Source organism: Arvicanthis niloticus, chromosome 20, assembly GCF_011762505.2.
Source record: "Arvicanthis niloticus isolate mArvNil1 chromosome 20, mArvNil1.pat.X, whole genome shotgun sequence".
Classification (NCBI taxonomy): Eukaryota; Metazoa; Chordata; class Mammalia; order Rodentia; family Muridae; genus Arvicanthis; species Arvicanthis niloticus.
The window spans coordinates 48,013,630-48,030,472 of record NC_047677.1 but is presented as its reverse complement, the minus strand read 5'-3'; the positions used below and the strand labels follow the sequence as shown (position 1 = coordinate 48,030,472).

Below are 16,843 nucleotides of genomic sequence, written 5' to 3'. Positions count from 1 at the left end.
GGGAGATGGGTGGGTGGGAGCACCGGTGAATGGATGGGTAGATGCGGGGATGGATGCATGGATGGGTAAGTGCAGGTATAGGTGACAGATGGATGATTGATGGTAGATGTATGGGCTGATGGGTACTTGGATGGGCGGGGAAGGTGGGGATGGAACATGGATGGACACCCTCAACGGATGCAGGATTCAGTCCTCAGCCATGGCCAGAGGAAAGAATTTTAGACCCTAGTTTGGGTTTTGGCTGAGTCTGGGAAGTTTGAGGTTTATTATCTTGTCTGTCTGTCTGTCTGTCCATCCATTGTCTCTTATCCCACTTGCTGTTCCCTGCTCCAAGGGACATGAGTCTCTTCCCTCCCTCTAACCCAGCTGCTCTGTCTCCTAGGCTGGTGGATGACCGTTGTGTGGTGGAGCCTGCAGCCGGGGACCTGGACAATCCCCCCAAGAAGTTCCGAGGTAAGACCTCCATTCCAGCTTCATTCCTCCCGGGCCGAAGGGTCCTGGACCTAAGTCTGTTGACCCCAGTCTGCTTGAGACCACCCTCTGTGGTCTGTGTCTACATCACATTGTCTTGGTGTGATACATTTCTGCTTTTTCCTTGCAAGACCACACCCCCTTCCCTGGCACACCCACTTCTGGCCAAGGGCCTGATCTTTCCCGAACTCCCTGCCTCTCACGCTCACAGGGCTTTCTTTGTATGACACTCTCTCTCTCTCTCTCTCTCTCTCTCTCTCTCTCTCTCTCTCTCTCTCTCTCTCTAAGGGAATAAAGCTGGGAAACACAATTGCTCAGGCCTTAGGAGGCCCAGAGGAGAATGCTTCCCCCCTTCCCCGTGCCTCAGTTTCTCCATATGTGAGGTGAAAGGAGTGGACCTTTTAACTCTGAATATCCACCTGCCTCTGGCTGTGTGTGTGTCTCCTCCTGGATAAAAAAAAACCCAGAGCACAGGCTGTGTCCTGTGACCTGGTCAAGTGTTGTCCCTTAAGAGGCCTCTTATCCTCCATGGTAGAGGGCTCCATAGCCCTGGCAGTGACAGGGTTGTATGCAGGGATAGCCTGGTTGTTCTTGGGCCAAGCAGGGGATTACCTACAAGGGCTGAGGCTGACATACGCCAGACAGCTGGTGCCTGGGCGTGGTGGGAGCAGGCAGGAACACGCCAGTGTGACGCCACCGGGTCTCCAAAGTGGTTGCTCTTCTGGGACAGACTAGTGGAAGACGTCATCAAACAAAATGCTGGGCAGGGGTGGCCTGCATCCTTTGGCTGCTTGCCGCTGGGGGCCCTGGCCTGCAGAGGCCTTCTTCTTTACGCATACTTCAATCACTGGACTGCTGTGTCAGGGCTTTGTCTTAAGTCGATGTCACAGGTTGAGGTGTACCTCAGCAGCTGTGTGGGAGTGAGCCTTGAGCCCTCCCTGCCACCACCAGCCTTCCTCTGCCTCCACTATGGTCTCACCCCGTTTCTACATTGGTCCACTCTCCCTCCTCCCTCTGGCTACCTCAGCCTCCTGCTCCGCATAGTGGCTAGCCAGCCCTCTCCTCCTCACTTGCTGTCCCCTCTGCCTTGCTCGCATGCACATTTCACTATGCTCTGCTCCCATCTGGTTCAGGGATCCTGGCTCCGGAGAGGTTCAGGGTTCTTCTCCGTGGAGAAGAGCTTTCTCTGACTCCCTGGCTCCCTGGCCTCCTGTTCCTTCTCTGTTTAGTTTTCTGCATCAGTTGAGCCCAGCACGCTCTGGGTTCTGTGTAACTTACATCTCGTTCTCTCTCAAAGCCTTCTCTCTCTCTCTGGCTTTTAGCTGAGTGAGTTCAGATGTACTGTGTAGCCAAGATGGTTCTGGATTTCTGATGCTTCCCAGTGCTGATATTTTTTTTTTTACCACTGTGTGAGTGGGTGCCTGCAGGTCATGCACGGTGCACATGTGGAGGTCTGGGAAGGATGACTTTCAGGGAATCTTTCTTTGCTGGTCTGGGGATTGAACTCCAGTCAGGCTTGTAAGTTAAGCTCGGTCGCCCACTGGGCTACCCAGTTCCTGGCATTCTGGTTGTCATTTGAATGCTGGCTCTGCTGGGGCAGGATTGTAGTCTGGTTGTCATTTGAATGCTGGCTCTGCTGGGGCAGGATTATAGTCTGGCTTTTGTGTTTCTGGTTTTATTGGCAATTTCTGCCTCCTAGCTCTTTGGGCAAGTGGGAAGGGGAGAAGGGGAGGAGGCATAAGAAAAGAAGGAGAGGAGGGTGGGAGGGGCAGAGAAAAGCAGAGGTCCCCTGGAGCCCCTGGCTGCTGCCATCACAGGGGGGGACTGTCTGCACAGAGGTGTGTACCATCAGCCTATGGAGTGACAGAGAAGTGGACACGGTAGGGGAAGGTACGCCCTTGGCTTCCAGTGGACAGTCTGGGGCCAGTTTTTGACAACAAAAAGGCCACTCAGAAGAACAAATACCCTTTTGCCTGGCACTCTTTTCACAGTTCCATCTCTGTCGTTTCCCAAGGCTTGGATACAGGGACCCCCCCCCCCGAGATCCTCTTGGCCTCACTGGCTCGGCCCGTATAGTGAAGTGTGGCAGGGATCCAGGCTCCACTTGGTCCTGCTGAGCCCCAAAGGATGCTGGTCTCAGACAGGATCTGTTCTCTGTAGCTCCCAGCTGGCAGGTGCAAATTGGGGCCTTAGAACTCGGGACCAGACTCAGGGCTCCGCCCTCTTCAGAGAGACTGAAGCTCCTGCCGGAGACCTGCATTTGTGGATTTGTGGTTTTCCTGTAGCATCACTGTGGTGTGTGTGTGTGTGTGTGTGTGTGTGTGGTGGGGGAGTTGTGGCAGACATTTGTCAGGTGGTTATCAGACTGTTCTGGGAACCCCAGATGTTCTGCTCTCTCATCTTGGGGTGAGGTCAGTCACACCTGAGGACTCTTGTTGTTCACAGCTCATTGTCCACACTGCCCTTTCTGTCCCTACCCCAGGTACCTGCTGACCCCTAGGATCTTCTGGCTGGGCTGGTAAAGCCTCGTCTGCCTTGGCTCCTTGTGTGTTCTTTCTGCTCCAGCCACCGCTTGCATCACCCCAAGCCTCAGCTTGTTCGAGGAATTCTTTCCACACTTGGCAGGGGATGCTCACCCAGCTGGTGCTAGAGGTGCCCGCCCACCAGCCCAGCCCCCTGATGGCCGCTCTTGGCTGTGTGTATTGACCCATGTGGTACCTCCCTTCCTTAGCCCTTTCGCCTTCCTCCTGTGAGGGAGGGGACACCAGTGTGTGTGGGGGGGCTTAGTAGCCTTGCGTCAGGGGATTTTCAGGGAGCACAGAGCTCACAGCTTCAGGCATAGACACCTGGCCTAGTGGGTTTAGCTCATCCTAACGCTCAGACCAGTGGGAGGAGGAACATGGGGTTGCTTCCTCTGCTTCCACAGCTGGGTGCCCCTCCCCGAGCATTCACCTCTGCTCTTCCAGAGGACTCCCCAAGCCCTTGTGGAGGTGCTGGTGGTAGAGCTCTTGCCTAGTATAGAGGGAGCCATGATTCAATTCTCAATGTCACAAAACAAACAAAAACATACTTCAGAGCCAGGTGAGGTGACTCATGTCAACTATTCCAGTGGTCAGGAGGTAAAGACCAGTGGACCGTGGGCTCCACACACCTTTAATCCCAGCACTGAAGGCAGAGCTAGGTGGATCTCTGATTTTCTGATCTACATAGCAAGTTCCAGACCAGCCAGAGCTGCACAGTGAGACCCCGTCTCAAAAACCAAACCAAAACCAGAAAGGAGAGGGATCATGGGAGACACCGGAAATTAGCTTCTGATTGCCACACATGCAGGTGGAAACACAGACAGACACACAGACACACACACAGATAGATAGCACATGTAGACACACAGATATATACACACACAGATAGATACACAGATAGACATAAAGATACATACACACACAAATACACACACACACAGACACACCAAAGGCACAGACAGACAAACACAAGACACACAGACACATATATAGGCATACAGACACACATGCAAATACACAGACACAGATAAATACACAAAGACACACAGAGATATACACAAAGACACATACAAACACATAGAGACATACATGGACATACAGATACACAGATACACACACAGACATACGGATACAGATGCAGACACAGAGACCCAGATACACATGCACAGACACACAGACATGCAGAAATGCACACAGATACACACACACACACACACACACACAGAAACACATACACACATGCAGACATAGACATACACGCACACATGCAGATAAACACAGACACACAAACATAGACATATACAAACAGATGCACACACATGCAGACATACAGCACACATACATATACAGACACAAACGCGCGCGCGCACACACACACAGACACACACACACACAGACACACACACACACACACACACACACGGAAGTTGGTTCTGTCATTCAGGGCCCTAGGGACAGAGGGCAGTTTCAACCTGTGTTACAGAGGTACCTCTGTGTAGATTCATTGCCCCATCCTGCTGTCCCGTGAGAATTACTCCTGCTGCCTGTGGCTGGACCCTAATTACTGTATGTCATCCAATGCAAGTCTACTTACTGGCTCACCTGCTGACCCGAGCTCAGTTTCCAATTCATGTCTGCTTGGCTCATGTGCAGGGTTTCACTGGTAAGTTCCCGTAGGGAATTTTCTCAATGGGAGGGGCACGCCTCTATCCTAGGAAATGACTCTGAAGCCTTCCGATGGGGTGACCACCGTCGTACCCCATGGACTCATGCACGGATAAGCAGTTTTAAATCAGTTCTGTGGACTCTGTCTTGTTTTCTGTGTTTTGAGACAAGGTCTCTCACATTGACCTGAACCTTGCAGGCTTCCAGCCTCTTCCTCCCTCGCCTGAAATCATAGGCGCTTGCCCAACATATCTGGTTGCTTGGGGTGTCTCAGGAGCAGTGTAGTTTCTTCACCCCGCCAGTAGAGGGCACACTCTTCCAGGGTGTGATATTGTATTTCTGTCCACGACCGGCAGTTCGTAGACAGTCGGCTTTCCGCTGGCCATGGAGGCCTCTGTGCATACCCCATCTCTCTGTGCTAGGAGGCTATTGGTATTTGTGCAGTGGCTGCAAGTGTAATTCTTATGGGCTTTGATTTGTTTTTGTGGATCTCTAGTGAGGCTGAGCATTTTAAAGTGTCTGTATGTGCATGTATTCGGGGAGCCCACAGGTCGATACTGGGGTGTTGTCCTTGATTGCCCCCCACCTTGGTTTGTGAGGCAGGGTCTTACTGAATCTAGAGGTAATCAGTTTGGCTAGTCTGGCTGGCCAGCACATCCCGGGGCATATGCTATCTCCTCCTCACAGCTGGGGTTACGAGCACCTGCCTGTGGGTGCCTAGGATTGAACCCATGTCCCCACGGTTGTGTCGAAGCCCAGACACACCAAGCCAGCTCAGAATCCCACGGCTGCATAGCTGCTTGCCTGGTGTTTGTGAGACCCTGGCTTCAATTCCTAAAAGTTCAGCCTCTCTTCTAAAACATTTATTTTATTATTACTGTTATTGGCTTATTTGTTTAATTTTTATGAGACAGAGTCTCATTATGTCATCTTAGCTAGCCTGGAGCTTTCTATGGAAACCAGGCTGGCTTTAACTCACAGAGATCCACGGGCCTCTGCCTGCCAAGTACTGGAATTTAAGGAGTGTGCTTCTGATGGATTTGTTTTTGTCTATGAGGCAAAAACTCCATGCGAGTGCACATGCCATGTGCACTATGTGTGTGCAGTCCCCATGGCGGCCAGAAGAGGGCGTAGGAGCATCTGGAACTGGAGTTACAGACAGCCTGAGCTGCCCTGTGGGTGATGAGACTCAGTCCGAGATTCTCTGTGAGAGCAGCCAGAGCTCTTAACTGCTGAGCCGTCTCTCCAGGCCCCATTTTCTCTTTTTCATTTAAAAATTCTTTTTTTTGTGTGTGTGTGTGTCCCATTTCATGGGAAAATGATGGGACTATTAGTGTTTTTACAATTCCATGGTTTTAGTTAGAAAAAAATTACTTATTTTTAATTATGGTGAAATATACTTAACAAAAACAATCTCCCTCGCTGGGGTTGGAAAGATGGCTCTGCAGTTAAGAGCACTGGCCGCTCATCTGCAAGGATTGGATTTCACTTTCCAGCACACACACTGGGGAGCTTGCATGGCTGTAATTTCAGTTCCAGGGACCCTCGGGCTCTCCTAGCCTCTGTGGGCACCCACAGTCATGTGCACAGGTTCATACCCTGATTAAAGGTAAAAAAAAATCTCTTAAAGAAAAAAACAAAGATCTACTGTGTAGATCACACACACACACACACACACACACACACACACACACACACACACACGGTCAGGGTGGCCTTGAACTCCTGAGCTTTCTCCCCATTCTGTCTTAAGCAGTATCAAGCATTCCGTTCTGGGGCGTTCAATGGTCTTTGTGTGGCCATTGCTCTGCAGGCCCCTGTCACCCACCTCTTCCTCCCGCTTTTAGTGTCTGTGACTCTAGTGCCTTTTAGGAACTTCTGTCAGTGGAAACAGTGTGTCCTTTCGTGCCTGCTCTGTGTCAGGTGCATCCATGTTGTGTGTACAGTGAGGGCCAGGAAATCAGTCTCTGTGTCTCTGTCTGTCTCTGTCTCTCTGTGTCTGTCTCTCTGTGTCTGTCTCTCTGTCTCTCCCTCTCTTCTCTCCCCCTTTCCCCTTCCCCCATTCCCTACCTTCTCTCCCTCACTTCCTCTCTTCCTCTTTCCCCCTCCCTCCCTCCCCCTCCTTCCCTCCCTCCCTCCCTCCCTCCCTCCCTCCCTCCCTCCCTCAGCGTGGTTTATTAGATATGCTGCAAGGAGCAGGCTGTGCAGTAACAGTGGCGCCTGCAGCTCTTTTCCTTACTGGAGTGTGGCTTCCCTGTGCCTGTCTGGTGTGATGTGTTTGGAGGAACCCTCAGGGCCCCCATGGACTGCCTTTCATCTTTTTATTTCTGTCCTCAACAGTGTGGAAGTGTTTCATTCTATTGCAGAGATGTGATCAGGACAGCAGCCCTATAGTGAGGTTTTGTATATATATGTATATATATATATATATGTGTGTGTGTATATGTATATATATATACATATACACATATATACACATATTTATATATAATATATAATATATTATACATATATATATATATATATATGTATTTTGTTGTTGTTTTTGGTTTTTTGAGACAGGGTTTCTCTGTGTAGCCCTGGCTGTCCTGGAACTCACTCTGTAGACCAGGCTGGCCTCGAACTCAGAAATCTGCCTGCCTCTGCCTCCCAAGTGCTGGGATTAAAGGCGTGCGCCACCACATCCTGGCTACATATATTATTTATATATTATATATGTGTATATATTATATAATATATGTATATTATATATGATATATTATAATATGTGACATATATTATATAATATATAATACATATATATATATCTATCTTCATTTTATGTTCGCATGTTTCCCTGTGTATCTGCGAGGATGCCTCAAACACCCCAAAAGGCAGAACAGAATCTCCTTTTTTTTTTTTTTTTTTAATTTATTATTACTATTATTGAATGCCCTGGAACTGGAGTTACCAACAGTTGTAAGCCACCACATGACCATGTGGGTGCTGGGAGTCAAAACCAGGTCGTCTGCAAGAGCAACAAGTGTTCTGGGTCCTCGAGCCACCTCTCCAGCCCCAGCTAAGTACCTTTAGAACTACTCATTCCGCGGCTGCAGAGATGGCTCAGTGGTTAGGGGCGCTGCAGAGATGGCTCAGTGGTTAGGGGCGTTGCTGCCTTTTGCAGAGGACCCAAGTTGAGATTCCAACATCCATTGCCTGTAACTCCGTTATCAAGGTATCCAGTGCTCCAACTATGCCCTTCACAGGCCCCCCACCCCCTGCAATGTGGCATACATACATACATACATACATATATATATGTAAAAGTAAATGTCTAAAAAATGCTTATCTCGAGGGCTGAGGACACGACTCAGTGGTAGAGTGTGAGACCCTGGGGTCCATCCCAGTACTAAGAGACATCACAGAAAAGTGTATTTCTAGGTTTTATCTGAAACCTGCTGAGACCTGTTGTGCCCGGGACTGACGGTGACTGTGACCACCTCTGGTGCTTGTCAGTCACCCTGGGGATGGCTGAAGGTTGAATGTGGGCAGATGACAGAGCCCATGTGGCCCCTTGACTTTGACTTCCTAAGGGCTGGGTTGATGGAACCCCAGGCTTTCTCACATGCGTGAAAGCGCTCTCCCAGCAGAGTCACATCCCCAGCCCGGCCTGTGACGGTGTGAGCTCTTGGCTTCCTTGTCTACGTTCTCTCTCTCCTCGGCCTTGATGTTTGTTGGGAAGGTTCTGGATCCCTCCTGGAGTTCTGACATGGCTGCATTTGGGCAAAGCACACTGCACAGTGCTATCCTATAAGACCTCACAGACGTAGTGTGTGGCTCTGGCTGCCGGCCAGGGGGGAGGGGTGTCTCTGCAGGGCAAGCGGAGGGATCCAGCAGGTTCTGGGAGTTTCCAGGGAAGGTTCAGGACCAGGGCAGGAAGGTGCCTCCATTCTCTTCCTGTCTTGGGTGCGAAGATGGTTTCTGTCCACACAGGGTCTGACTCTTCAGTGCCATGTCATGTTCCTTTCATGGGGCCAGCCAGTCTTCAGAGTTGAGTGTAAGGGCCTAGGGGCTGGCACACCTCTCTTTCAGAGGACCAGAGCTCAGTTCCCGTGTCAGGAACTCCAGCTCTAGGAGATCTGACAGCCTCTTCTGGCCCCAGGCACCTGCACCCACATGTGTACCCCACCACTTCCCCCACACATGTAATTGAAAAGTTGAACAGACCTCCGGAGGCTGGGGAACACAGCTGAGGAGAGGTGTTCACCACCAACCCTGACAACAGGGCGACTGGGGATGAGGTGGAGCCTCTGCACCTGGGAAGCAGAAGGACAGGCACCAGCTGTGTCCTGGGGTTGAGCCCTCATATATGTGGGGTGCATCTTAACAGAAGGGCCACCTGCGTGCTGGGGGTGGGAGGGAGGTGGACTTGGCACAGGGTCCTGGAGGCTGTTCTGCTTAAGGAATTGCTGCTTGCCCCTCCCTCCTTCCCCTCCCCTTCTCTTCCTTTTCCCTCTCTTCTTCCTCCTTCTCTTCCTCCCCCTTCCCTCCTCTTCTTCCTCCCCCCTACTCTTCTTCTTCCCCTTCTCTTCCTCCTCCTTCTCTTCTTCCTCTTCCTCCCTCCTCCTTTCCCCTCCCCTCCCCATGTCCCTTCCTTCCCTCTCCCATCCTCTCCCCTTCCCCCTTGAAACTAGCCTGAGACCTCTGCACCCCATAGGCTGATGGGAGAATCTGTCTGTTTTAGATTCCCAGGGCCTGATAGCCAGCTCTGACCTCAAGAGGGACTTGCCCTTAGGAAGCACATGATGGGTCTACAGGAGGGAGATCCTGTCCTTGTCACTTCTTCCTGTCCCCTGCCCTGTGCTTTCCCGGTACAAATCTTCTGTTGCCCCCAGAGTTTGTAGTCTGGTGATCAGCGGCTTCCCCCGAGGCTGTGACTCTTCCCATGCTGGGGTGCTCACAGCACACAGGCTGCTTGCTTTCTCAAACCTTGGGGCGCTCACGGAGCACAGGCTGCTTGCTTGCTCACAGCCCCTGGAGCCCATTCTTCTCTTCCCTCAGACTTTAGGCTTTTCCAACTGAGGCCTCCTGTAGCTAAATCGAAATTCAGGTGTTGGGGCTTGCAAAAGTGACAAGTTTGGTTTTTCCCCCTCCAGTGTGTCTCCGTTTAGAGATATGTTTCTGATAGGCTAGCACAGTGGCTTGTGTAATCATTTCTCAAATAAGGAAGCTGCGTATGTACAATGTAGGTATGTACGATGCCAGCAGAGTTTGGCATTACATACCTACATTACAAGGTCAGTAGTGACATTCAGAAGTTGAAAGTCAGCCATACCACAAAAAGATTAATAGGCAAAGAGAATAATTTACAATCTCAGAAAGACACAAGAAAAATGGAAAATACCAAGAAAATATATAAATATTTCAATAATTAATCAAATGTAAATTTTTTAAAGAAAAGAATTATTTTTTTATGTATATGAGTACACTGCCACTGTCTTCAGACACACCAGAAGAGGGCATCAGAACCCATTACAGATGGTTGTAAGCCACCACATGGTTGCTGGGAATTGAACTCAGGACCTCTGGAAGAGCTTAGAAATTAATAATTAGTAAAATGAGAAAAATTAATAATTTTTATGAAGCCATGACCACTCTCGTGATGCAAAATACGATCTTTTTGTGAAGGTTGCTAAGACTATGATAATATGGTTAGGTTTATAGTAAATAACTGAAATTTTATCATATGTCGTGCTGATCATCAATTTTCTTAGGTTATGAAAGGCCTAGAGATTAGTGAAGTATGTTTATATTCCTTCAATCAATGGATTAACCTCTCGAAGAGTCACAGAAACATGGCATTAGCAGCAGTTAGTGACTGTAGAAAGGTGACTTAGGAAAAGATGTGTGACTGGATCATGCCTTTGGGATGTATCTTAGTAAGATGTCTTATATGAATGGCAGGTATTTTGCTTCTTGGTCAAAATTTCGGTAGCGATTTGTGTTTGTGGACCCTGAGTTTGTCCTGACCGGAGTCAAGAAGCCGAGAGGCAGGCACAACTTGCTGGGCCCGGGACCCCAGGGTCCCCAGGGAGTGGTAGTGCTGGTGTCTGTCTACAGAGCGGCGGGAGAAACTGAGCAGGCTGTGGTGCTGGGGAAACAGTCCAGCCTGGGGGGATGGTCTAGCCTTACCGTTAGGTATCTGAGTCATCCGTGAGATGAAGACAAACCAGGGAAGCAGGAAGGAAGGTCTGTATAGGAATACGGCAGGCGTGAACAACCGTCCACACCCGCAAAAGCGGGTTCAGATGGCACAGAGTGAGGCCAGGTACCTCTGGTGACCTTGCTAGAGGGGGAAGGGTGTCTGTCTGTCCTTCCCCAAGGGATACCGTCTCTTCATGCCCTGTTTTCTGAGCCCCCAGTGTGTGTGTGTCTGTATCTTTGCACATGCATAGAGGCCAGAAGGTGATACCAGGTGTCCACCCCTTCCTTTGAGGCAGAGCCTCTTCCCTGATCTAGGACCTTGTGTTTCAGCTAAGCTGAAAGGCCCAAGCCCCAGGAACCCTTCTATTTCCACCCCCGTCAGGGCTGGGGTACCAGTGTTTTGTGGATGTCTGGTCTGTTACATGGGTGCTGGGATACATGCCACGTGATTGTTCAGCAAGCTCTCCTAAGCGCTAAGCCATCTCTTCAGCCCCTGAGGTGTCAGCGGCTACCCTCTTCTGTCCCGTCCCACCTAGTGGGCAGGAGGCTGGGAGAGGCCGGGACACCCGGTTTCTGTCAGGAAGCCCTGAGCTCTGACTGAACCCTTATCTCTTCCTATCCCACCCAGATTGTCTCTTCAAAGTGTGTCCCATGAACCGCTACTCAGCACAGAAACAGTACTGGAAAGCCAAGCAGACCAAGCAGGACAAAGAGAAGATCGCCGACGTGGTGTTGCTGCAGAAGCTGCAGGTATTCGGGTGCACAGAGTAGGGCCTCTGTTCTGCAGCGCTATGGGGGCCCTCGTGCTCGTGATGAGGGTCTGGAGAACGCTAATGAGTGAGGCTTCTGTGAAAGGCCATGAGCCGGGACAAACAGGAAGAGAAGTGGCCATCCAGGAACCCGAAGTCTGTACAGATCCTTCCTGCCAGTCACAAGAGGGGCATGGCCCTGGGTCAGGGCACATGACTCAACCATTAGATATGAACAACCCAAACAGCGGCTAAGGCCTTCTAGTTGCTCGTGGAGGTGTGTCTCCAGGGAACCTAATTTGAGAAGCCCAGTCTTGACACCGACGGTGGGAAGCTTAGACTAGGGTTAGCGGCTTATATGCCTCTGAACCCCTTGCCCTGAGGACGTGGGACTAAACTAGGGTCTGGGTGGATCCCTCCCTGGAGCTGTGACCTGCCTGTGGAGGGAGGGCTGGAAGGACTGTCTGACCGTCCCTCCCTGCAGCCGGCGTAGATTGAGGCTGAGCAGAGGGCTCACATCTGAGCCACAGGGCCAGAGCCCCACACTGTAGCTTTGTGGAGGGGTGTGCGGCACATGCATGGCCCTGCGGCACCCTCTGTAGCCCTCGCTGACTTGATTTACTCTAGGCCTGGTTTCAGCACTCAGGGGGAGGGAGGGTAGAGGGACCACTGTCCTCAGGGTGTGCTTGTCTGATGGAGGAGACCTTTCCTCAGGGAGGTTCTGGGTGAATGGCAGATTAAAGAGGGTCCCCTAAGAGGTAACGGTGCTCATCCTTGAGGCCACCTTGAGCTGATCATCAGGGAAGGGGCAGGGATCCCTGAGTGGGTCGGGGAAGGAATGGGACATGGCCTTTGCCCAGCTTAGCCTGAAGTGGAGGCGTCCTGGAGAACAGGGGTGGGGTGGGGGCAAGAAGCACATTCAGGTTAAGATTGCTGGATGTGTCAGACGCATGAGGGCTCAGGGTCCTTCGGGAAGGTGCCTGCCAGGTCAGGGTGCGTGTCAGGACACTGGCTGCCCTCTGCGTTCCAAGTCTCGGGCCGTGGCTTTAGTGGGAGGGATTTTGCCCGCCCCTGAAGGGCCTCCTGGTTGCAGCACATGAGACTGGTGTAAGGTAATGTGAGCCTCTGTGTGTGTGTGTGTACGCATCTGCATGCACATGTGTGTATATGCACACGCGTGTACGTGTGTTTATGGAGGCATCTCCCTCTGGAGCGGCTTCTGAGCCTTCCCTGCCCGTGTGTCTGCAGCACGCCGCCCAGATGGAGCAGAAGCAAAATGACACAGAGAACAAGAAGGTGCACGGGGACGTGGTAAAGTACGGCAGTGTGATTCAGGTGTGACCTTGGCGCAGAGCGCTCCCTGCCTTCATGTGCGCATGTCTGTGTCCGTGTCTGTCCATGTGTGTATCTCTGTGTGTGCGTGTCTGTGTCCGTGTGTCTGTCCATGTGTGTATCTCTGTGTGTGCGTGTCTGTGTCCATGTGTCTGTCCATGTGTGTATCTCTGTGTGTGAGTGTCTGTGTCCGTGTGCCTGTCCATGTGTGTATCTCTGTGTGTGCGTGTCTGTGTCCGTGTGTCTGTCCATGTGTGTATCTCTGTGTGTGCGTGTCTGTGTCCGTGTGTCTGTCCATGTGTGTATCTCTGCGTGTGCGTGTCTGTGTCCGTGTGTCTGTCCATGTGTGTATCTCTGCGTGTGCGTGTCTGTGTCCGTGTGTCTGTCCATGTGTGTATCTCTGTGTGTGCGTGTCTGTGTCCGTGTGTCTGTCCATGTGTGTATCTCTGTGTGTGAGTGTCTGTGTCCGTGTGCCTGTCCATGTGTGTATCTCTGTGTGTGCATGCATGTGTCTGTGTGCACGTGTGTGTCTGTGTGCATGTATGTGTGTGCATATGTATATGTGTATGCATGCATATGTCTGTGTGTGGGGGTGTATGTTTGTGTCTGTGTGTATCTGTGTGAACATGTGTGTGTGTGCACCTGTGCATGCATGTATATGCATGTGCGTGTATGTGGTGTGTTTATGTTTGTGTATCTCTGTGTGCATATGTGTATCTGTGCATGTGCATGTGGGGTTGGTGTGCATGTGCGTATGTGTGTGTGTGTCTGTGTGCGTGTGTGTATGTCTATGTGTGGGGGATGTTTGTGTTTGTGTGGACATATGTGTATGTGTGCATGTGTATTTGCATGTGCGTGTATGTGGCATGTTTATGTGTGTGTCTGTGCATCTCTGTGTGTGCATGTGTATGGGTGCATGTGTGTGTGTGTGTGTGTGTGTGTGTGTGTATGTGTGGTGTTTGTATCTCCAACCGCACTTCTGTACTGTGTCCAGGGGAGTGTTTTAGCTCAGGAGTCATGAGTACATATGGAGCTAGGTTCTCCTCTCAGAGTGTGGCTCTGCCGTGGCCCTGCTGTTCCTTAAGTGCTGTGACCTCAGACAAATTCCTTAACTCCCTGGCCTCACTACTCTTTTGTAAGCCACCCAGTGGGGACTGGGGCGACAGCTCAGTGGCTAAGAGCACTTACTGCTTACTTAGAGATACTTACAAGTATCTGTAACTCACATTCCAGGGGATCCAAATGCCCCCTTCTGGCTGCTGTGGGTACTGCATGCACATGGTGGCCATACATCCATGCAGGAAAAACCTTTGTACACATAAAATGAAAATAAATAAATCTTAAAGCTTGCCAGTGATCGCGCTTGCTAGCTCAGGTTTGATAGATGTGATGTGGGAATGAAGGCAGACAGGCTCCTTCAGAAGCAGAATGGTTGCTTTCATCAGAACAATGAAGTCTTTGAGGAAGGAGACTGTGCATGTGGTGTGCTTGGGGCTTTCATGGGTCCGTTCCCCTGCCATCCTCTGATTAGAAGCTTCTGGAACCTAACAGCCCACCACCGTTATCAATAGAGTCAACTTTCCAGGGCCCAGCTTCTCAGCCCACCTGAGGCTTTAACCCTTCATTGCTTGCCCCTGGGGATTGTTGTAAGATTCTGTGATCGATTATCCAGGGCTGGGGATGTAGCTTAATTGGTAGAGTGGTGTCTGGTGTGCACAAAGCACTGGGCTAATCCCCAGAATCTCATAAATGGGGCAGGTGGTGCTTGCCTGTGATCTCAGTGCTCAGGAGCAGGGAGGAGAGTGAGAAGTCTCAGGTCATCCTAGACTACGTTTGGGAACAGATGGCAGGAGCTAAGGCGTGCAGAATTTGTGTTTCTTTGTGGAGGTTGCTGGATGAGCCGGGACCCGTGCATGCTTGGCAGGTTGTCTCCCGCCGAGCTGCACCTTGACCTGTCATGCCGTATTGAGACTGGCTGCTTCTCTGTTACAAGGTGTGCATGCTTGTGACTGTTTGTGTCACTGTGTATCCACCTGTGATAATATGTCTGACACCCTGTGTGACCAAGGGCCCCGGGCGTCCTCCTCCTCCCCAAGGGCCTGGCTTCTCAGGCCTGGTGACCTCACTCCAGCTCCACCTGTGCCTCAGCTTCTGCACATGAAGAGCAATAAATACTTAACCGTGAACAAGCGCCTGCCAGCCCTGCTGGAGAAGAACGCCATGCGGGTGACGCTGGATGCTACGGGCAATGAGGGCTCTTGGCTTTTCATCCAGCCCTTCTGGAAGCTCCGGAGCAATGGGGACAATGTGAGCATGGAGGGGCCTGGGCAGAGATGTAGACCACACTCCAGAGGGACTGTATGAGGTTCTAGTCCTTTCTTAGAAGGGACAGAGAGCAGACAGAAGGGACCCTGGTGGGAAACGTGCCTCTGTTCTCACCTTACCTTGTTCTGTCTGTCCCCCAAAGGTGGTTGTGGGGGACAAGGTGATCCTGAATCCTGTCAATGCTGGGCAGCCTCTCCATGCTAGCAACTATGAGCTTAGTGACAATGCAGGCTGCAAAGAGGTGAGTGGGGTTGCGGCGTGTCTTGGGGCTGAGGCTTGGCCACAGATCCCTGGCTATGTGTGTACCCCTCCCTCACATGTCTCTGCCTCTGGTGGTGCTGCCCAGGACCTTGAACTTCACTGTTTCCCAGTCTTGCCCATCGCCCCCACACCCCCGGGAGGTGTTTGATTTCATCTCCGCCCCACTGTCTGGCTGCCACAAGGGTCTGGCCACACCTTGACTTCCCCTCCTTGGTCTGTCCGCTGTAGACACCTGGCTCTGCCAGCTGTGCCACCAGCCTCCCTGCTGCCCCCCACAGGTCAACTCTGTCAACTGCAACACCAGCTGGAAGATCAACTTATTCATGCAGTTCCGGGACCACCTGGAGGAGGTGTTGAAGGGGGTAAGTGTGGAGACCTTCCCCACAGGCCCCCGTCCTCTTTCTGGGAAATGACTGTCTTGGCTCTGTAGCCCTTCAGCTTTCTTCTACCCCCCCAGGAAGTCCCCACATGTCCCGGCTAACTCTTCTGCGTTTGGCTCCCTCATTTTTTTTGCAAAGGAACTTTGGAGGCCTCCCCACCCCGTCCTCCACCTCAGGGTGGCCAGATCCTGTGAGCATCTTTTCCTGTCTCTGGTTATCGCTCTGTGGGCCCCACATTGTGCCCTGAGCTTTGGCAGGGAAAGGCTGCTCCTGCGTGCCTGCCGTCGGGTCAGGGCCTCTTCTCTGTCCCGGACAGAGGAGGAAGGGCTGGGGGAGAGGAGCTTGCTACACCCACAGTGAATAAAGCGCGGAGTGGAAGGATGTTTGCAAAGCCTGAAAGTTTCTGACGGAGAGGCGGGTTATGGGGAGGGTAGAGTGTGAGGCACTCCAGTTAGATCAGTCTGGGGGTCTGTGAGGATGCTAGGCCTTAAAGCAGGTTCCTTGAGGAGCCAGCCCTGCCCAGAAGCCCCAGGCACACCGTTGGCTTCTTCCAGGCTGTGCTTCGAAGGTCTGCCTCCCTCGTCCCTCTGATGGTCCTGGCTCTCCCCATCAGTCTGTGTTGTTCAAATGCTTCCCCACTCTGTCCAGGAAGCCTTTCTATTGTCCAGGCACCAGTCAGAGCCTCCTCCCCAAAACCTCCCCGTGGCCCATTCCAGCACGGGTGAAACAAGCCCTCGGGCTCAGCTCTGTGCTGTGCTCACTGCAGCTTCTGGTGAGGTCATCGAGGTCATCACAGTGCTGGGGTTAGAGTTCTGGCGAGCTAAGGCATGGCCTTCTCTTCAAGCCTCTCCATGTCTTACTCTGCATTGGCTGCCCAGTGTCCCTGGGTTCCGCTGTAGGGACGGATGCAGTCCATGTATGGATGCCCAATCACTTCCGCCGCCACTACGAGTAT

General features: G+C 51.7%; 1 protein-coding gene across 2 annotated transcripts in view; it reads left to right on the top strand.

Moving 5' to 3' along the window:
* The window catches only part of Itpr3 (inositol 1,4,5-trisphosphate receptor type 3), a 63,909-nt gene that overhangs the window by 13,245 nt on the left and 33,821 nt on the right, over positions 1-16,843 (top strand). For both annotated transcript variants that reach the window (XM_034524056.2, XM_034524055.2), the window contains exons 2-7: positions 383-453; positions 11,470-11,591; positions 12,839-12,925; positions 15,071-15,229; positions 15,390-15,488; positions 15,787-15,870. In XM_034524056.2, the coding sequence (XP_034379947.1) occupies positions 383-453; positions 11,470-11,591; positions 12,839-12,925; positions 15,071-15,229; positions 15,390-15,488; positions 15,787-15,870 (622 nt within the window). The remainder of the gene's footprint in view (positions 1-382; positions 454-11,469; positions 11,592-12,838; positions 12,926-15,070; positions 15,230-15,389; positions 15,489-15,786; positions 15,871-16,843) is intronic.